This window comes from Chelmon rostratus, chromosome 3, assembly GCF_017976325.1.
Source record: "Chelmon rostratus isolate fCheRos1 chromosome 3, fCheRos1.pri, whole genome shotgun sequence".
NCBI classification, from domain to species: domain Eukaryota; kingdom Metazoa; phylum Chordata; class Actinopteri; order Chaetodontiformes; family Chaetodontidae; genus Chelmon; species Chelmon rostratus.
In genome coordinates, this window is record NC_055660.1 from 7,847,033 (window position 1) to 7,869,428 (window position 22,396).

Below are 22,396 nucleotides of genomic sequence, written 5' to 3' on the forward strand. Positions count from 1 at the left end.
TACATGCCAGCACGCTTGCCACAGTGGTCAAACTGGTTTGGAAGTATCTACTGGAGTGACGAGATATGATGGATCCATTAAACTGTGGACGGTTGCAAGTATGACTGAATGGGACACATATGTAATGTGCTAGTACGATGCTGATGATGGTAGCCAGTGTTGTAGCACGCTGCCTGTAACTGTCTACAGTAAGTAAACTGGTTTTTAGTCAGAAATAGTCTGATGGTTTCAACATTCAGCCCATAATCAAAGTGAGTGATGAAGCATGTTGGAAAGATAAAGGTAGATATCCAACTGAAGGACTTTAGGCTCTGTTATAACATTGTCAGCTGTCATTTATAACCTTTGTATCCCTCTATGTGTGTCTGTCTCTACGTTTCTCTCCGTTTGTCTCCCCAGAGCCTCCAGATAACGTGTCCATCAGCTTCGTCGGTCACTCTGGGCCGATGTTCGAGGGTCTTCAGTACGCTCTGCAGTGTGTGGTCCAGGAGGTTGCTCCTGTTGAAAACCTCATTGTGACCTTCTACAGAGGACAGAAACTGCTGGGCCAAATGCAGTCCGAGAATAAAGGGAAGAAACCAGTGACTGAAATCTTTACTTTAAACTTCAGCCCCAGTAAAGAACACGATGATCTCCAGTTTTGGTGTGAAGCCAAGCTAGAACTGGGACCTGAGGGACCACAGCTCCCTCCAGTGGTGATGTCACAAAACATCACCACCACAGTCTACTGTGAGTCTGATAGCAAAATAACCAAGGCTTGACAATGATTTAATAATCATCTTTCTCAACTTTCAATGATGCCACTCTCATGTCTGTTCAGAGGACATGAAATTACAGACAGGAGCTGACTAATTAGCATAAAGACTGGAAACCCGGGAAACAGCTGGACGGGCTTTTGTCTGAAAGTGATAAATTTTGCCTGCGTGTGGCTCGCATTCAAACAGCTGCACACTTATAATGTTACAGTAGCTAACAAGCGTTAGCTAAGCACGAGCTAGCTGGCTAACATGAACAAGATTCAACTGCCAGGTTGAAAATGCAGTCTGGCTCCAATTGTAAAAGTCCCCAAACCTGCTGCAAACATGTTCCCCGGCACCAATTGCTTGTGACGAATACTAAGAAAATCAAGTTGAAGTGGTTTTCTCCAGGAAACCACTGTAGTCTACCACTGAACTTACTATAGCTCCCACCCACAACTTGTTTCTACGCTTTGTCCTGTTTGGAAAGCACATAAATGAGATACAACAGCCTAATTAGTGAGCTTGTGAGTCAGTAGGCAGAATTCTTTACCTTTGGAGGGAGCCAGGCTACGCTTTTTCACCTGTTTCCAGTCTTTATGCTAAGCTATGCTAACTCTCCCGCGGCTCCGGCTTTATATTCAAAAGAGACACCTGAGAGGGGTATTGATCTTTTCATCTTACTCTCTGCAAGAAAGCAATAAGTGTTTGTCAAACTGTGTTTTTAAAGTCCTCGTTTGGTGTGTGTGAACAATTTTCTGACATGATGCACAGAAGTGGAACACAGTTTTGAACAGAAATCTGAAATATTTTACATGCTGTTGTGTGTACACTTGCCATATAGATATACGGAGGTACATACTGATATTTGACAATACTGTTAAGTCATATTGGCCAGCCATAGCATCAGCACCCCTCAACCCTGCTGATTAGAAATACTGCACTCCACCACGCAACCGGCCACAACCTCGCTGTCACCGGACGATCAGACAAAAACAGGCATATAACAGGGCACGTCAGTCAGGGCGTCTTTCAAACAGTACACACCCGCTCATTGTGTTTTTCCTCTTCAGGAATCAGGAAGCGTTTATTGTCATTGCACAAGTACAACGAAATTATATTCAATTACAGCCCGTCCCAGAGGACACAAAGGCACAAAAGACAGTACAAATAATTGACATGGGAAGACAGGGACAGGAGGACTACGATGCAGCCAGCAGGGCAGCGCTTCGCTTACTTAGATGAAAAACAAATGAAAACAGGAGGGGGAGGGAGAGGAGAAAAAAAGATAATCTCAGACTGTGCAATTGACCACTTGTTTCCTTTTTTGCCCATAGATTTTCCATCACATCCAGATATGATCACCATCCCATCAGGACACCTCCTCGTAATAGCCATGGTAGCAGGATTTGTGCTGGTTTTGATCATCACCATCTTCCTCATCATCATCTTCACTGACACAAGCAATTAATCAGTCATTTATTAAAAACTGCAAGACCGGCAGGTACATTTGTCTGTCAGGGTTTGCGAGAAGGTCCTTATTGCATGAGTTTTTAAGGCTACAGAGTATAGTATAATTTTGTTGAAACGGGTATTTTTACTGCTCTGACTGTTTTGATATTTAAAAATGACACGATTGAAATCATTTCTCTGTCCGGACGGTGGGAAGGCAACCTGCTGCGGTAAGACAAATTATTTCTATGTAATACTGATGTTTGGCCACTAGAGGACATTAGACTGTCTAATCAGAACGAGAGCAGTGGCTAGTAAGGATTGAGGCTGATTGTGACAAGCAGTAAACATAGTAGAGCTGTACTTAAATTGAACTTTAAATCTTTTAACCCTTTCTTGCAAACTGCTCAGTGCATACGCATTAAATGAGGTATTTTGCTTTAAAATACAGTTTTAAAACCCTGTCTGATAAAGTAGCCACTCAGACTTTTTCTGACACCTCGGCCCTGCTCAGAAACACACTGTAGCGACTGATACTGTAAATCATAAATCATTAGGCTTTATTTTATTAGAAGTTAAAGAAACAAAAAGGAGAGAAAACATTCTATTATGTCGTTGCTGCCATATTTTTTTTCCGATCTTTGTATAATTAATTTAGTGAAAACATTATATTTGGGTTTTAGTCAGTTAAATACAATATTTTCATTCCTTATTTTCATGTAGCAGGAATCAAGATTACCATCAAAGCACAATTGGTGTGCATTTACATAATCCTCCAAGCCCATTTTCTCTCATTGAAAAGTTAGAAGCAAAAAGGCAGGAAAAAACTACACCCAACTCTGACAGAAAATAAACAGGATTTTGCTTTTATACCACAGTTTTTACGGATTACCTAACATGATGTATAATTCACAGCATTTAGGCCTTCCTCTGTTATTATCAATAAGTACATTCATCACTTCTGCCAAGTATTTTAAACTTGTAACATAGTGTTTTTATTCAGACGGCCACTGGGAGGCGCCATGTTCATATTCATATTAAAATCATCCGGTTTTACAAACTGCTTGATTTTAATTCATTTTAAATTTAAATATTTGTAATTAACCAGTATGACCGTCCAAAATCACACCGAAAGTTATCAGTGGGGATATTTTTTCTGACATCTTTAAGGAAAATAAGTGTGCTCTATTGTGGCAAGCTATTGATACCGCAAACAAACTGATATGAAAAGCACTAAGAAATATGCAACTTATGTTTGAATATTAGATGTCACTGATGCATACATGAATCCAGTGGAAAATACAATATGGTCAGGTTGTAATTAGTAGAACCCCTATTACCCTCCCATTTATCTGAATAGCCTGCAGCTACACCAACCTAAGTCACTAAGATATGTAATGAGTCAGAGTTTTTATTTGGTAAGCACAAAAGTAATATATTAAGTGGAATGCAGTGTGGAATACTGATTAAGGCTTTGTTATAGTGTGAAAAATAAGAATTAGAAAAAAATATCAAAGATATAAAGAAATATATATGTGAAAATGCACATGGAAAAACCACACAATACATTTTGTAAACATGTACAAATGTGCTATAGACAAGGACAGACATATATGCCAGATATGGCATGGGAAGGGTCTGAAAGAACAATTGTATGCTGCAGCTCACCATCTACATTAACAGATATAGACATAGTAGACAGGAAGCACAGGAGAATACTGATAATCACAAAACTAAAAACATTTAGAGGATATGGTCTTTAAAACTAAATGTGGAATTGGTTGTAAATACAGACTACATATATACTCTAAATATTTTTAAGAAAACACAATCTGAAAGGGCATACTTTCAGCATGTTGCTAATTTTCAGTTCGAGGCCCTAAAACTAAAAACATCAGTGTCTGGTGAGGCAGGCTGATAATAATGTCCATATATTCCCTTTGAACTCCACCGTTCAGGTTCTGTGTCACAGTTTAAGCAACACTATGATTAAACAACATGACCTCAGTGAATGCATGTCACAGTAGGCCACTCACACCATCATGCTGGTTTCCTGTCAGGTCAGAGAATTTTAGTAACCCTTTCTATGAACCCCCTCCCCCACTAACACTTCAGTGTTACCCAAGCTCAACTTCTGCTAAATAACTGATGCATATTTTCCATTTTCTCATTGTACATTTCAGTGTTTACTAAAATGTAAAATACTTCTGCTTTTTTGCAGAACTGGAAAACTTACTTAGTACGTCAGAGTGCATTTCCCAATGTAGGGGGATGGCAGAATGTGGACATAAAGTTCAAGCACATTACTTCATTTTTCTGAGTGTAATTTGTGTCTGAAGACATTCATAGATAGATATTTTATCTAGAGGCCTAAATTGAAATGTAATTATATCAAATATGTTACTTTCATTTCAGTAATGGTAAAATGGAACAGAACGTATAAAATATGGAAAGCAAAAACACATTCATATCAAGTTCAACATGACTTTAAACATAGAGGTGTAATTTCCGTTAATGTTTTGTTAACATGTGACTCCTCTCCAGCCCTTTCACAGGAATCTGGGGGAAGTAATGGAGTCCTATATCAACAGCCGTGTCCTGGTTCAGCCTGTCTCTGTTTATGTTATGTGTCAGACTCTTATAGCTCACAGTCTCCAGCTCAAACTATATCTTTACTGTGAACTGTCTTCCTGCCCAGCCTTCATCCAAAGAGAAAGTTCTTTAAGAACATGCACAGAAAAGTTTTATATGATCAACAGGTAACTAAATAACAGGCATGGAGATTAAACATTGAGTATTAATCTGTTTCTATTGTATTTAGGTGTATTACCATGGGTATTTCCCGATTTAATTTGCACTAATGTAGCTTTGTTTATAAGCACAGGTGTTGCTGAATTCGATGTTAGATGTTTTATACTATTTTAACATTCGGCCCATGTTAGAAATAAGTGCTCTTACTCTGGAGGAACAGTTTAACATTTTGAGATCCGCTTTCTTGCCAAGAGTTTGGTGATAAGATCGATATCGCTCTGCATGCTAAATATGAAGCTAATGTTACCCAGTAGCCAGTTATCTTGGCGGATACGGGAGTACGCAGCTAGCCTTGCTCTGTTGAAAGATAACTGTCAACCGTTAGTTCTAAAGGTCACCAGTTAACACGTTATATCACTTTTGTTTATTACATAAAAATACTAAAGTTTAAAAACAACACAAAAATAAAGCTGCAGCCAGTTAGCTTAGCAGATATAGGCGTAAACAGCTAGCCTTTCTCTGTTAGCATATTATATTTGGTTGTTTAACACTTAAAAATACCAAATTGTAAAAACAATGCAAAAATAAAGCTACAACAAGCAGCCAGTAACCTTAGCTTAGCATAAAGACTAGAATCAGCTAGTTGGCTCTGCCCAAAGCTAATGAAATCTGTCTTCCAGCACCTCTAAAGCTCACTTAACACATATATAATTTGTTTAATTCACACAGAAACTGATGTGGAAAATGCTTCTTAACTGTGCCACAACATGTACTTCCTTCTTTCCTTTTTTTTTAAATTTTTCTATAGACTTAGCAAAGATATAACATGTGGATTAGCGAGCTGTGGAGGTGCTGCAGATTTTGTTATGCTTGGATAAAGCCAAGCTAGCTGTGTCCCCCTGTTACCACTCTTTAAGCTAAGCTAACCTAGCTGTTACTAGCTGTAGGGTAACTTCATTGTTAGCACAGATAGCAGAGCTGTGTCCTCTCCGCTCACCTTGAAAGCCAGCCAGCATATTTGCCAAAATGTCAAAACTATTCGTGTAGCATGTTGGGTTGACATGTTTTCTGGATGTAGGCTGTAAATAAATCAAAACAGAACAATGGCGTTTTTCAAAACCTTGCTTATACCTGACCTATAAAGCATTGGTATTAGTTAAAAACTTACTAACTCTTAAAAAGGCTGGTTTATTGGAAAGTGGTCCCACTACGGGTTTTTGTTCACATGGTTTTTTAATCACCGTTCAGCACAGTTCGCTTGTTCTGGTCCGGACAACACCAAGCGCCATTAAAATATCTGACCTCCTGATATGGAGTCCTGCCTTCCTCTGACTCCCTGCTGGAGGAGAGGGGGAGGAGGGGCAGAGATGAGATAAAAAAAAAAAAACACATTAACAAGGAAATATAACCAGGCAGGGAAGGCATTAGTTAGGAATGTAAAATATCTGCAGTATGATGGGAGGGAGCAGAGATACATGGGCCTTTATAGTTTTTCAGTCTCAGGACTTGGAAGCTGGATCATGACTTTTACCTACCAGAGGGGAGGCAGGGCTCTCAGGAAAGAGATAAGGGAAGCCTGTTTCCGGAACACTGGCATGCACAGACTTTTTGAAGGGCAGGGGCAAAAAAGGACTTCACTTGAGCACAGAGGGCACTTTAACACGCGTTTTGGCATCCAAAAGGGCTCTTTAGCACGCGTTTTGGCGTCCAAGAGGGCACTTTAGTGCGCGTTTTGGCTCCCAAGAGGGCACTTTAATGCGCGTTTTGGCTCCCAGGGGGCACTTTAGCACACGTTTTGGTGTCCAAGAGGGCACTTTAGCACGCATTTTGGCTCCCAGGTGGCACTTTAGCACGCCTTTTTCAACAATTGCCCCCCGTGCACGCCACTGTTCCGGAACGTAAAATTCCTCCACCAAAATCCACTTACACAGCACAAGTGTGCACAGTGTGTGTGTGTGTGTGTGTGTGTGTGTGTGTGTAGTCTATCCATAGGCTGATCGATATTTTAGAATGAATGTGTGTGGGCCGGGGCATCTTGAGTTCATTCGGTCAGTCAAAGTAGACGCAGGATCATGAATGTGATTCACTCTCCTGACAGTACCGGGATTTCCCAAAGTACTCATCGCGAACTAGTTTCAATTTCTTTCTATTTTCTGTAAACCACGAGGCGTCAGGTCGGTCCGTCCCCGCGCACGCTGACACTGATCGCTCCTTTCCTTTCGATTTCAGACGAACTCCGGTTGAACGTGTTTTATCCGGCCACTCGTTTTCTTACCAGACCCAGCGGAACAAAGATGATTTTCTGTTACATTTTCTTTGTTGTTTCTCTGATGGGCATTCTGCACGACCCCCGTGTGTCCAGCTGCGGTAAGTTTTTCCGCATCTGCTGCGCTCCGACATCATCGTATCGCCCACCTTCGATCATCGGTTTATGATCAGAAACGATCATGTCTGTCAGCACAGAGTGAGCGATGCCATGAAGTGTAGCTTCGCGTTTTGCTTTTTGTCATATTTTTCGCTTGTGTTTCATCAGATGAAGTAAAAATTTGAATTTATTGCTAAAGTTACATCCTTAAGATTCAATTATTACATCTATTAGTGAATGATTTGTTTCATTTTTGTTTACTTGGTACTGTGGGATAGTAATGTACATGTTTTATAGCACATGTTGCATAATGTATATGCTGATATTTAGTATAGAATCAAACGTTGTACAACATGCTGTGGCAGTACCATACATAATTATGGCCATGCCAATAAAACAATGGCTTGAGTTGGAGTTAAGTAAAGCATTCACAGTGTAGATGGTTCATCATTGACACTTGCTGGCCTACAGTCTTAAAAAAAAAAAAATGAACTGTTGAAATCAGAGACTGGCCCTAGACCTTAGTGTTGAATAAGTTAACCTGTAACTTCTCAGGTTTTAAAGTACCGTGACCTGGATGAATGAGAATCTCCACAGACCTTTAACCTATAACATGATTGATCTATTCAGTGATTGACTACAAATGTAGGAACAGAATATGTATCTGATTAGTAAAACTGCATAATGTAAATGAAACTATTTTTGGTGAGTGGTTTGTGACCTAACAAAATTGTGAGTGTTTATGTGTGAAATAACATGCTGCCTGTCCTGCTTGTGTCATGTTTACAGACCACTTCAGGTTGCCTGACAACACACCACTCCAGTAATTAAGGACAAGCTAGATGTTCTATTTAGGAAAAATGGAAATACATTGCATAAGCAAACTAAAAACACTGTTATAATAAGTTATGGTATATAGCTGTAATGTAACTTTTGGTATAGACTTTGTCTGATTACTAGTTTTACATCAAGCTGTTTCAAATCACACCTGTTAATGTCTGTGTTGCAGGTGGAAAGTGTACAGATAATCCTGTATTCACTCCATCCAGCCTGGTAGTGAAGTTTGGTGACCCAGCCTCTGCCAGGTGCTCTGTGTGTCAGCGTTGCCAGAGCAAGGCATTTGGTTTGGAAAAATCTTTGGGAGAGTCAACAGAAAACGGGACCACGGTTTTTTGGACAGTTGACAGAATGACCGAATGGGGCACGTCTGCCATTTGCTATTATAATGATGAAGATACTGGCTGCCAATGTTCCAACTCCCTGCATGTAACTGTCTACCGTAAGTAAACCAGCGTTGAACAAAACACTATTGCTAGCGATGGTATATCCATACGTGTCTTCAGCTTGGCTCTTTGTCTCCTTCCCTTTCTCCACAGAGCCTCCAGATAGTGTGTCGATCAGCTTTGCGAATCACTCTGGGCCTGTGTTTGCTGGTCGTCAGTACGCCCTGCAGTGCACGGTACAGGGTGTCGCTGTTGTTGAAAACCTTGTTGTGACCTTCTACAGTGGACAGACAGCACTGGGTCAACAGAAGTCCAAGAATAAAGGGAAGAAACCAGTGAATGAGAGCTTCACTTTTACCATCACCCCCAGTGAAAAAGATGATGGAGTGCAGTACTGGTGTGACGCCAAGCTAGAACTGGGACCTGAAGGACCACAGCTCCCTCCAGTGGTGATGTCACAAAACATGACTGCCGTGGTCCACTGTGAGTCTGACAACAAAATCAACATACCTTGACACCCTTGCAGTGTATCACCTAACTCTGCAGACCTTTGTAGGGTTTTTCATCCCTCTGTGTTGGCTTTTCAGCCCACAGTTTGTTGTTCTGGTTCACTCTCACGGCTCTCATCTGAATGTTTTCAGTGAAAAAGCTCCAAAGAGTCAGATATGTCTCTCAGGAGTTTGTACAGACCAAAAACAGGTGGTCACTCCAAGCAAATGTTCTTTTTTTAAATTAAAATTGTCATTACTATGTTTGCTGTTTGAAGGTTTAGTACAAAATAATGCGTTATATTGGGCCGCCTCACATGGCGCTAACTGATCTGACTGAGCTAACATCTCAGCATAACAGTAACTCTTAACACGTTACTCTGTTAGTTCAGTATCTAATACGGTAAAATGATTTTATGTCGTGTATAAACACCAACACATCTGAAAAGTGACCATTAACTAAAGCTCCTCCTGTAAATAAATGTAGTGGATTTGAAGGTAAAATATTTTCCTCTGACATGTTTTGGAGCAGAGTTACATCGTAGCAGAAACTGAAAGTGAAGTACAACAGTTTGTTTGGTACTTTACACCACGGCTCTTGTGCATTGTTTTGTCTATCAGCATCAATGGAGGATATTGAAATGTTCCTGTTTTGCTGCAATGACCTTTTTTTCTTCCTCACTCTGTCAACACACAGATAAGCCTCAGCTCAGGACTTCATCACACCCAGATCCAATTATTATTACAGAGGGAAACCCTCTACAGCTGAACTGCACGGCTGTGGGAAACCCCAGCCCCTTGTACACCTGGTTGTTGCCATCAGATGTACTTTCCACCCACAGTGGCAGCATTCTCACTTTCGACTCTATAAAAACTACAGATAAAGGGCGGTACACCTGCTCTGTCAGCAACGCCATGGATACTGTCACTGTGACGTTTAACGTGGATGTCAGAGGTGAGTTTTAAGTCTTGTCATGTTCAGTCTTCAGGGTTAACATTACTGTAGAGTGAGTCACTGAAGAGTGTTGCTTTCACTAAGCTTTCTCACAGCAGTTGAGAATTTGTTCTAACGTGTGACATCAGAGGGGAATTTTGGTATTTCATTGATCTGATGTAGAATATTCTCTTCTCCTCTTTTCTTTACCCCTCCCCTTCACCCAACCCTCTGCAGCCAACTACATCGGACTCATTATAGCTGGGATAGCACTAGCTGTTGCTGTGATTTTTATCTTGGTGATTTACGTCTGCGTACGTCACTACAAACGCAACAAAATGGGACAGTACAACCTGAAGGACGTTTTCCGTTTACACACACGACACCTTGCTGTGCCCTCTTCAGAGTAAGTCTGCGAAGAGGCCTGACACATGCACAGTTTGGAGCTGCTGCTGAGTTTAAGTAGGTGTCACTTAGGGCTTCATGGCCAAGGCAGCGACCATGAACCACAACCTCTCCGGTCCTGTCATTTCTCTACACACCATACGGTCAAACTATGGTTTGAGGCCATTGATTGATGTGTAGCACTGTTTAAGGAGAGATTTATACAGCTCAGATCATTTCATTGCTCCAAAAAAATGATAATAGTTCTCTATGTATAGCGTTATAGTAAGTGCAAATACACCTGGGGTTATTCTCTGTCCCATGAAAAGACCAAAACCAACAGGTAGTCTGTCTGTATCACTCAGCCCTATTTGTGATTAAAATTTTTTAAGCTATAAAAATATGTATTATCTGTAGTGCAGATTGTTGATAATAAGATATTAATTTCTATTAAATAAACAAGACATTCATGTAAAGTGATGTATGTGAGACTTAAATGTTAACGTATTATGAGTCAAGAAGTTTATATCCATGTAACCAATTTTCTGACTTTCTTTGCAATTAGTGAAACAGTGAATTTAAACAAGCTGAAACCAATTTTATTTTTGTCATTTGCTCATAAAATGAGAAACTAAATCCATGATAACAAGTCAATATTATGCAACGCTTACTTGGCCCTGAAACATCAAGTATAGCTGTGCACTCGCTGTAAGTGAACATGCTGTTTTACTGTTTCTGTCAGTTGTATTTTGGTTTTGCTGCTGCAAAGAACCTTATTTAGACAGTTATATATATTCTATGTGAAAATTCTCCTGCTAAATTACACTGCTGTGGTTAAATACTGAAAGCTTGAACCTGACCTCATCACCCACAGCTACTGATCAAGCAACAGCTATTGTATGCATGTGCCTGTATTCTTTGTGTACATCTTTGTATATATGTGTGTGTATAGGTCTACTGTATTGATGTGCTAGCTGAATGATTATGAAAAAGAAAATATCATTGTTTTATTTTTGATTATGTTTAAAATACTACTGTCACAGATTGGTCTATTGTATATGTAAAAGATCGTCAGACATGCATACTTCTTTACAGTGTGACAAAATGGCACATACAATAAGCCCCAACAGTACCAGGGAAACTGGAAGAAGTAACTAGATTTCCTGTTCATGAGATTTTTTTATCGCTTGGTTGCCATTACTGCTTAAGAACTGTTGTTGTTTTTTTTTTGTTTTTTTTAGCTTTGAGTCTTTTTTACTGGAAACTCCACTACAGGGATTTAGTTAAGGGTGATGTGAGTCATTACATGCCAGAAATATTTCACTCCTACTCTTTTCCTCCCTTCCCGTACTATCTCTCCTCCCCTACTCAGAAGAAGCTTGGAGATGAGCAGAGGAATGAAGAGGACATGATAAACTTTATATTTGATCATGAATAATAGACAATGTATTGATGAAGTAGCTCCGTCATAACTGATTAAACCCATCCCACATTATGTTTTCTGCACTTATTCAACTAGTGTTGAGGCTACACAGTATGTCTGTCTATTCATGGATGGATTATGGATGGTTTTCTCATTGTAGGGAAAACATTTCCCTTGTAGATGTAGAAATAATTAGATTTTTCTGAGATTGGAATTAAAGCAGGTCCGTCCTTCATGTTTTACTCCCCTACAGTCATGTGTATAACAACCCTACAACTGAAAAAGAATGACAACCTCCTTTTTTTTTTTTTTTTTTTTTTTTTTTGCAAATCTATCACTGAAAGTGGGCATGTTTACAGTGTGATTGCCAGCCCAAAAAGTGACCCCACTTCCAGAGGAAACATCTGTGCATCCTGGCCTGAAACCCTTGCTCAGGTCCTCCACATTTATCATGGCACAAATTCTTGCTTGCAGCTGCACAAGGGTGGACATCTGAAAGCATGTGTTTAATGTGATTTTTCATACCCCTGTTGTCCTTTGTATATTATGCCTAATAAAAGTATCACTGGAGCTCCTCCACAAACAATCGCAGTGGATGTAGACTGCTTGTCCATTCAGTCAAACAGCGGGTCAAAATAAACTATAGCTGTACCATGACAAATGAGTCTGATTAAGCCTCCATTAAAAAATGAACATTTAGTATTATTCATCACCCATTAACCACTTATGTTTTGGGAGTATGCTTTTCTAAATTTTAAATTCCTTAAACATACAGTTTAAATATTCACATTCTACAGATATTATCAGGCACAAACTGTTCAAGGTAAATACATGGATAAATAACGCATAAATGTGTGCAAAAAACTATGAATAGAACACATTTATGTTGCAATTTTTTTCCCCCAACTGCTATTACCTGCTGCCTGTAATGCCCCAGTTTTTCCGACTGGGGATTAATGACGTCTTACCACATCTTATGTTATCTAACATAAAAACTGTTGAACAAGAAGATCTTTTACACATGAAAAAAAAAAAAAACCTGAGGCAGCATACACTTTGTAAGACTAAAATTACACTTAAAGGTATATTCGTAGTAAGCCGAATGTTTACAAGATGAAACACATGATTCTCAAGTTATTAGTTATTCTTTTCATTACTAAAATACTGTATACCAGATCAAATCATACACATTTTAACAAAATGATACCGTCATTGTAAGAACTAATGTTAAAAATCAGCAAATAAAATCCACTATTATCAAATCATTACTGTGTTTTTAAAAGAAAAATTAGACGTTGCTTGTGTTCTGGGCTACGTAGAAACGTAAACAAATAAAGAAAAAAACCCGACCCGCGCTTCTTGATGACGTATATTGATTGGCTTCCACGTGCGCGGAGCTGCTGTCAGCGAGGGGATTTCTGTAAACGGCTTGTGGTTGCCTACCCCGCTAAGAGGATTGGAAAGATATCGATTTCAGTCTTGTTCGCAGACGCCTTGTCGGTGTGCTGTCCCAGCCGAACAGCCCGGTAGTTTCCGTCCACTGTGACTGAAAGCGAAAAGCAGAGAGAGCTGGAAGATGAGCGCCGGAGCGGGCATCGATTACAGCGTCTGGGATCACATTTATGTGTCAGACGATGAAGATGTGACCAATCCGTACGTCGACACGCCGAGCTTGTTCAGGATGAGACACCGGGTCAGCAGTGAAACTTGTGGTAGCTGTGAAGTTTGGAGTCGTATACCTGGTTAGTTTTACCCGTAGAAGTGATTTAGTAACAGACGACCAGACAGAGTTGACCGACAGGTGTTACACAGAAATGTGTGACCCGTCAGTCAGGGTCTGCTAGCTAGAGACTAGCAAGCAAACTTTATTTGTATAGCACTGGTTTTAGAAAGTTCTACAAAGGACTTTACATGAAGTAGAAAAGGGAAAACAGGGAGACGAAAGAGTCACAATATGTGAAAGCAGACAATTAAATGTGCAACTCACAACATAAAAGGCATAAAATCAAGAAAAACCCAAAGAAAATACTAGAAACAAGCTAAAGCTCGACTGCATTGGCCGCTGTTGTTCTTTTAACTTGCTAGTGCTAACCAGTTTGCTGTCATAGCTACTTAATTTGTGACCATATCTGTGCACAGTATGTGACTAGTGCTTGGTAACAACTATGTAAATTTGTTGTTTACGCTACTATTATTATTTGTGATTTACATTACTTAAGCACCCTTTTTTTTGGCAGCAACTAACAAAATACAATATGTGACCATGACAAATATATGTGCAGTGTTAACATCTGAAAATCCAAATCAGGCAACAGTGATGGGTCACAAAGTTTGTGTAACACCTTGTCATTGCTTTTACTTCTTTTCCAGGGAAAATAATAAGAGCCTGACTGATAAAATTGGCCACGCTGATATTATCAACCAGTTTTATATTGTTAAAATACCAATTTTCTTTCTTTTTTTTTTTAGCTACAACATAATGTAAAGGTTAACCTTTGACCTTGGAGATGTTATTTTGACAAAAGTAAGTAGTAAAGTAATAAGTTAAGGCCAACTTACTTGCTCTTTCCACAGCTTAGAGCCACATTATATGGTCTCCTTGCTAGGCTTTTCCGGAGCTTTCTGCTGCATGTCATGGACATCATTATCTCTCTGGTTGCATCCACTGATGAAACTCTGGAAAAAGCAAATAAGTGGGCCTTGGATTAAGATTATTTTGTCAAAATGATTGAGTCATTTAGAAATGGTCTCTCCATCAGACAACATAGACACTTTTATTTTTCACTGACAAAATCTTCCTGTCCTTCCTTACATATCCAGCTCATAACAACTTTTTAGTTGAAAAATAATACTGGCCAAAATATCACCATATCAAAAGTTTTTTTTTTTTTTTAACATCTGAAATACCTCGTTCGTACCTGTGTCAGTGTCCAGAAATACTGTAAGCCAGGCATGTCCAAACTATTCCATAAAGGGCCGTGTGGCTGCAGGTTTTCGTTCCAACCAAGGAGGAGCGCACCAGGCCAACCAATCAACATCAAGGGATCCCTTTGTTATCAGCTAAACACTGAGATCAGCTGATTAATTGATTCCAGCCTGGTGAGCTCCTCCTTGGTTGGAACGAAAACCTGCAGCCACACGGCCCTTTATGGAATAGTTTGGACATGCCTGCTGTAAGCTAACTGCATTTACATAAAGGCCTGAGGAGATATAATCATAATTGTCCAGTAAAAACAAAATTAGAGGATTGTCTGAAAAAACAAATATATTTTCTTTTTCCCTGTTAAGTGTCTCACGACTTCACAGATTTTTCTTGCAACCCTTTGGGGCAGGGTCCCAACCCAATATTTAGGAACCACTGAGTTCAACAGAAATCACATTATGAGGCACCTGTAACTTGAAATTAAATAAATGAATGATGGAAGGAACTAGTATGGCTGCTGACAGCACTGGTCAAGCTCAGATTGTATGGCTCTGGTTCTGTGTAACTAATGAGCTTAGCTGGTCCCTGGCTGTCACATGACTACTTAAGTGAAAGGTCTAGAGTGACTTATAATCTCCAGCATCCCCCTGCTTTCACTTTTATTTTCATTTCAGTATTTCTTAGATCTCATATCTGTAGAGAGTCAAAGCTTGCTATGACTTATATGTTTGCAATGTCGTGGCTCGCACACGAGAGCATGAGGTTCAGTATCATTGCTCATTTCAGCCAGTGAATGTACAAATGTGGTTGTGTATGTGTTCTTTACTTAAGATAACCAAATGATTTATTCCCTTGATGTATTTCATTGCCCAGCGACAGGCATGATAGTTCAAATTTATAGCTTGCAAAATGTTTGAGATCCTTCTCCCTCATTAGGCACTGATTCATCATGTTTTTAAGTAAAAGATAGTCCTAACATTGCTAAATATTGCTCCTAGGTGATTATTTTGCAGGTTGTTTTTTATTCAGTCTTTCTTTCTGTCATGCACACATTTGTTTTGTATGTGTGCATTCTAGTTTGCTTCTCATTTTCCCTTGAGCATCTTCTCCTTACCTGACCCTCCCTTTCACTCCTCCTTTCCTCAACTCCCACCATCTTGATCTTATATTTCTTTCATTTCTTTCATTTGTTCTTTACTATCATCCACTTCTGCCAACAGTCCCGGCTGGAGAAAATGGTTGAGTTTCAGCAGAGAGGGGAAGATCTGGAGACTAACTTTGCAGAATGCAAGAGGCTATTAGAGGAAGCCCAGGGACGGCTTAAAGAGCTGGAAGAAGGAAGGAAGGAGGGAGAGGAGGATGAGGAGAGAGAGGCTGAGCTGAACAAAGTCCAGGCCGAGGTGAGAAAACTGAAGAAAGATGAAAAGTTGTTTGAGAAAATGATCGAAGAGCACCGACGAGAGGAAAAGAAACTGCCCTGGAATGTTGACACTATCAGCAAAGAAGGTTTCAGCAAGGTAAGACACGGCATCAAGGTCACAAGATAATCAACATGTGGTTTGTCTTGTCATTATACTGATTTGTCTTCATGTTGTTTTCTAGAGTGTACTCAACATCAAGCCTGTTACAAAAGAGGAAACGGAGAAGGGAAAGGTGGAGAAGCATAAGACCTTTGCGGAGAAGTATGCGAGGGAAATCAAACACTTCGGTATGCTTTAGTCTGGATGTGACTGCCTGTCTTTGTTTTCTTTGCCTGTCCTTCCTGTTCCTGATTTATGAGAAATGCACTAATAAGGTATACATTACTTTGTAGGTCTGACAGCTACATGTGAATAAGTTGTGATGTATGCTGGTTTTTAAAGGGGTATTCCAGCGGTCAAAGCCATAGCCGCAAAACATGCATCGTGACTTTTAGTCCCTAAAGCTCCAAACAGGCTGGAATATCAAAACATGACCATTTTTGAAAAGGGTGTCCATCCAGCATTCTCACGGAAGCCAGTTGAGTGCAGAACATATTTGAAAAAATTTGCATTACTCTGGATGTACTTGTGTGTGCACCAGGTATGTTGCGTCGCTGGGATGACAGTCAGAAGTATCTGTCAGACAACCCACATCTGGTGTGTGAAGAGACGGCTAATTGCCTTGTTGTCATCTGTATTGACTTTGAGATAGATGAGGTGAGTGCTGATAGGTGTGTGTGAATGTTCTATGTAAAAAACAACTAATTCTGCCAGTTTAAGCCTTGTGTATTCTCCATGTGCTCATAGAAACATGCACTGATGGAGCAGGTGGCCCACCAGGCCATCGTCATGCAGTTCATCTTGGATTTGGCTCGGACGCTTAAGGTTGACCCCAAAGGCTGCTTCAGACTATTCTTTTCAAAGATCAAGGTTTGTAGTTAGCAGAACGTACTCTCCCACAAGGCCACGTTGTCTCTGCAGTAAGTTCCCACTGGGGAAAAAGAATTTGGCCATTAAAGTGTTTTTGTGTCCATGTCAGACTGCAGACAAGCCATACCAAGATGCATTTGACCATGAGCTGGAGTTGCTGAAGGAGCGAGTCCGCAGCTGTGCTCAGATTCGTATGGAGAGCGCTATGAAGGAGCTAGAGGAAGAAGAGAGGCACACGAGACTGGGCCCAGGTGGTTTAGACCCTGTGGAGGTCTATGAATCTCTGCCAAAGGTAAACCATTCACACACACACACACACACAGACACATGCAAGCACACACAAAGTTCAGGGAAAGGTCGGCCACAGGGGGCAGCAGATGTTCTTTGATTAAATTATGTTTAATAATGGAAAAAGTAGGTAACATGGTGGGATAAACTGATGAAGGATGAAAGTTAGAGCAACTCAGGCAATGCAACAAGCTGGTGGTGGAGCAAGTGAATCGTCAAGTCGTTGTTGTGAAGATGGACCTAAAACTTTAACTTTAATTTTGAATTTACTAAAAGTCACAAACAAATATGGCTGCGTTGCAGATAGCAGTATCAAAGTATTTAATGCTGAGTCAGGCAGTATTAAATTGTCATATATTTAAGAGGAGTTTGGTGAACCCTCCTCTACGATAAAGGAATCTAACCGGATTACTGTTCACTTTAGTTGTCAGTAGTTTAGTCAAATTTCCAAGTGAAATCAGTCAAATATAAACACTCACTTTAATTAGACCGTATTTACAACCAGGTGCAATTCAGCTTTATCTTTGGCAGGTTAGGATTCAACTTTTCTGCCCTCTTCAGCTGTCTCTGTGATAACTTCTGTGTTTCAGAACAGCAGGTCACAATTCGTATATAGTGTTGTCATTTATGTGTCTTTTTTTTTTTTTTGGCTGTCACACGGCTGGATAACTATATGAGCTCAATAAATCCTGATACAATCCAGCAAAGTCTTTTTATACTAGTGATTGACATTGCATGCACATTGCAGAAAATCGGACATTTACACACTTACTGTAAAGTAGGAGGGTCACCATGAATTCAGGTCAGCAGGCTTTCGTTTAACCTTACACTGCAACTAAAACAATGTGTGTTGCCTCCCTCTACATCCCTCGAGGCCTGTTAGTGTCTCCCATTTCATCCAGTTTACAAACCACATCAGTGACCACCTTGTTTTTCTGCACTGACTGGTGTTCGAGAGAAAAGTCTATACTGCAGATAAAAACAATGAGTGCTGAGTTTGTTCACAGTATTTTCTAACACTGTGCATAGTGTAAAGGTATATTGTTTGTATTAAGCAGGAGAATGACGGAATTGCGATCCATGCCAATCTACCTACGTGCTTTCACGCTATTGTTTTCTACATTTGCTTTGCTTTTCGTTGTATTCTGTTTTGAGAAAATGTGTTTTTCTCCACATAGAGTTCACATCCTGTCAGTGGCTTCTGACACGTTATTAAAAAAGATCTTTTTACTCTGACAGTCATGTCTCGCGCGAGAGGCTGCATTTTTTCAAAACTGTTTGTAGATTTTGAAGTCAGTGTTTGCGCGATCTATTGATATGAACCGTCCTGCCGTTTGGAAAATCAGAGAAGTCAATACACAGCTCAGCAGAATGGACTCCACCAGTCAGGCGTGAGCTCTCTGTGTAAGGTAAATAGCATTATCTACTTTCCTTGAGCTTTCACATAAGCTTGAACAAAGTTGGAAAAATTGTAGTTGCTGTAATTGTATAAAACTGTATAATGAAAATGTTTAAATGGTAGACACTGGTGTCCACAGTGTATGTTAAAGTGATCATATGCTGACATTTTGGACAATGAAATCATTTTTTTCCTCCTCGGCTCACTCAGATTTCAGTGCAGACAAACTCGGAGGCAGTAGTCAGCTCACGAGGTTCACTGCATCACTTTAGTGCTTTGACGTTTTTGTTTCATAGGAAATACAGAAGAGCTTTGATGAGAAGAACATTCAGATGCTGCAGGAAGCTATCAGCAGACTGGACCCTGAGGTGAGTGTATTTGTAACTGGGCCTCGCCCTGAAATAGTAAGAAGCCTAACGAACCAGGAAGTGTTGAACTGACACCAAAATAAATCTGTCGGTTCATTCATTCTGTGTCTTGAACTGGTGTCACCGTGTTTCTTTCTACAGGAAGGAAAATACCACCTGAGGAGGTGTATTGACTCTGGACTGTGGGTCCCTGACTCAGGAGAGGGTGATGATGAAAAGGAAGATGACGAAGAGGATGAGGATGAGGAAGAAGATTAATAAGAGAAGGAAAAACATAGATGAATGGCAAAAAGCAGTGGGAAAATGTTTGCGGTGACATCAGTTGAACTGACGCGCCTTTTCTTTGCCTCCATTTTGACCCAGATAATCACTTTAACAGTCCTTGTTTGTTTTTCTTTTTCATTATTTTTATTGGGATTTTTGTTTCCATTCAACAAAACAAAACAAACAGTATCTACAAACACTAGACAGAACAAATACAACAGCTCTTACATGAGAAATGAACATGTAGCATAATACAAGATACAAGAGGTGGTGGATCAGTCTTTCAGTGGATCAGTCTTTCAGTCCTTGTTGTTGACAAGTCCAACAGTGTGCAAGCACTGCTTCATACATTATGCACACACTGTATATGCATATTTAATCAGCATATAAACCAACCATAAACCTTTTACAGGCTCTTTCAATTTACTTGTTCAAACAAATAAACAAAATAACAACAGTACAAGGAATCTTTGTTTAGTAATTATGGCATCAATGTTGCTACAGTCAGCTGATTTGATTGGAAACCACCTATTTATTTTGTTTTAATTATTTATTTATTATTTATTTTCAAATTTCAACACTTACTCAGTACATATTGTTATATGCCTTTACAGTGGACTGCCGTGTCTTTACTTTTAAAATTGTTGATATGCACTCCTCTGTGAGTGAAGACAGCAGCTTCAAAGATCAGTTGAGAAATTGGCTCTGATTTATGCAACTCGGATAAGTAATGATAAAAAATCGGATAAAAAATCTCCCAATTTTATTTAATAAAAATAGAGATGGTATGCCATCACAGGCACTTACAGATCAAACAATATCCTGACGGACTGCATCTGTTGTCATACTGTGGTCAACAGCGCCACCTCAGGTTTGTTTGGATGCACAGCCCACAACCTAAACCAGAAGCCTGTATAGGGAACACCAGTCCATCTAATTACCTCACTTGTCGTCTTTGTATTGGTGAAATGTGAGCCCACTGACTGAGTAGTTTCTGATCAATAGCTGATCAGCTGATATCAGTTACCTGTGGGTTGAGTGGAGTATACTCATTCAAACGTTCAGACTCCACGGTTTTTCATTCTAGTATCTTTGTGGGCCCTCCTCACATGAGGGTCCTGTATACCCTGTCCCCTTTTTCTCCCTGGTCCGAGGCCGTTGTTTCAGAGACTCTTAATTAGATTTAATTACAATGATAAATTTGTGTATTACATGATTAGGGTTGCAACGTTAATGTACGGATTTCTTATGATTGTTCGTTGAAACATAAGATAATTTTTGCAGTGCTAAAAACAAAATAGGATGTTTGCATGCAAAGTGACTTAAATGATTAATCAAATATCAAAATCCTCTGTCAATTGACTTAATAAACCAATGTGTAAGATTTAGGGAGAGTTTTTGGCAAAATATGGCAGAAATGTAATATAGTATTTGTGTGTTTTCATCAGTTTGTAACTTGAAAATAAGAGTCGTGTTTTTGTTACCTTACAATGAGCTCTTTACATCTACAGAGGGAGCGAGACCTCTTCTGCGGAGTCCGCCATGTTACGCTCCATGTTTCCAGAGTAGACAGATAAACCAAACACTATACTCTAGAGCGTGTGTCCCCTCTTTCACGAGTTTCTCAGTGAGCTCTCCTACTCGTTTGGAAAGGGAGGGATGAGGCAAGGGGGACTCGCTCGGTTGCCATTTGCAACCTCGTCGCTAGATGTTGCTAAATCCTATAAACTGGTCCTTTAATCAATTAGTAGAGGAATCGTTTCCACTGTAAATCTGATGTGAAGTCCGTCTGAGTGCAAGTCCAAATGAAATGGTTTTATTGTTTGTAGCTTTGTGATGTAAGCCTTGTTGCCGTATGTAAGAGTTTTTGTGTGTGTTATTTTTCAAGAAATACATTTTATTTTGTTATCGTTGACGTTAGACTCTGTTTTTGAATTGGGTTGTAGAACTTGTACAATAAATCAGGCTTAATTTACTAGTGTTTAATTTATTAACTTTTCCACCAGTTGCAGTGAATCCAGACTCTTTTCTGCCGTACTTCTCTCTCCATCTCTCTCTCTGTCTCTCTCACTCTCACTTGCATAATTAATTCCTGGGTCATTCTCCCTCTCTCTCCTTCGTAATTAATTGGTGGGTTTGATTTAGTGGTGTGTGCAGGGTTTTTGAGGCAAAGCTTCTTTGTGCAGTCACTTTTGTAAATAAAAAACAATCAGCGCAGGCCCAGGGCATAAATCAAATCTAGATAATGCCTATAAAAGCTGATGGGAGAGTAACAAAATAGCGTCACGGCTTCATGCAGAACTGCTGGAGTGTGTTTATTTGTACGTTTATATCAGCGTGTGGATGCAATGATGTGTCTCTTGATGTGTGAATGTTCTGAAAAAGCACAGGTTTAACTTGAATCATAAAAGGCTGTCCTACGTTTTGTGTGCTATCACTCACAGTGTCTGTTTTGTAGAGCTGAAGCAATTTTCCAAGCAAATATGTGAAAAATATACTGGTTCCAGCCTCTCAAATGTTAGGATTTGCTGCCTTTGCTTGTCTTACATCACAGTAAACTGAATACCTTTGGGATGTGGAGGGTTGCTTGAACAAATCCAGCAACATGAGGTTATGATGGACAAATTTTGACTATTTTCTGGCACCAAACAACGAATTGCATAATTTAGAAAATAATCAGCTGGTTAATTGATCAGTGGTGTGAATTCATAAGTGTAGCTTAAGCACATCAAGGTTGCTGGTTTGGGAAGCTCGATGTACGCGTTTATTCCAAACTGTTCAAGATGAAACCAAAAAGATGCGCAAAAAGCATGATTCCTGTTTTAGGACTTCAAATGGATAAGTGCACCGTATGTCCTTGAATGACTGTAAAAGGACATGGGAGACAAAGGAGAGTGAGTAAACAGGAAACATGAATCCTTATTGTGATTTTTTTTGAATATGCGTGGTGTGCGGGTGCGTATAATGGAGAGGAATGATGCCTGGCTATTGAAGCAGAGAATCGGCG

General features: G+C 39.8%; 2 protein-coding genes across 4 annotated transcripts; both read left to right on the plus strand.

Moving 5' to 3' along the window:
• The first annotated feature begins 6,708 nt into the window (after window positions 1–6,708).
• Window positions 6,709–12,399, plus strand: LOC121604755 (V-set and immunoglobulin domain-containing protein 1-like). The gene is made up of 6 exons (XM_041934356.1): window positions 6,709–7,055; window positions 7,170–7,307; window positions 8,315–8,584; window positions 8,682–9,011; window positions 9,714–9,971; window positions 10,188–12,399. The coding sequence occupies exons 1-6, from the start codon at window positions 7,013–7,015 to the stop codon at window positions 10,358–10,360; spliced, it is 1,212 nt and encodes a 403-aa protein (XP_041790290.1). The 5' UTR covers window positions 6,709–7,012; the 3' UTR covers window positions 10,361–12,399.
• Window positions 12,400–13,219: 820 nt separating this feature from the next.
• Window positions 13,220–21,463, plus strand: cdc37 (cell division cycle 37 homolog (S. cerevisiae)). 3 transcript variants are annotated; one of them, XM_041934360.1, is made up of 8 exons: window positions 13,220–13,450; window positions 15,901–16,197; window positions 16,283–16,388; window positions 16,742–16,857; window positions 16,948–17,070; window positions 17,180–17,362; window positions 19,054–19,125; window positions 19,267–21,463. In XM_041934360.1, the coding sequence occupies exons 1-8, from the start codon at window positions 13,334–13,336 to the stop codon at window positions 19,381–19,383; spliced, it is 1,131 nt and encodes a 376-aa protein (XP_041790294.1). In that variant the 5' UTR covers window positions 13,220–13,333; the 3' UTR covers window positions 19,384–21,463. The 3 variants fall into 3 exon arrangements, with proteins under 3 accessions (XP_041790294.1, XP_041790295.1, XP_041790296.1); XM_041934361.1 differs by having other exon boundaries at window positions 16,948–17,025; XM_041934362.1 differs by having other exon boundaries at window positions 13,314–13,499.
• The last annotated feature ends 933 nt before the right edge of the window (window positions 21,464–22,396 follow it).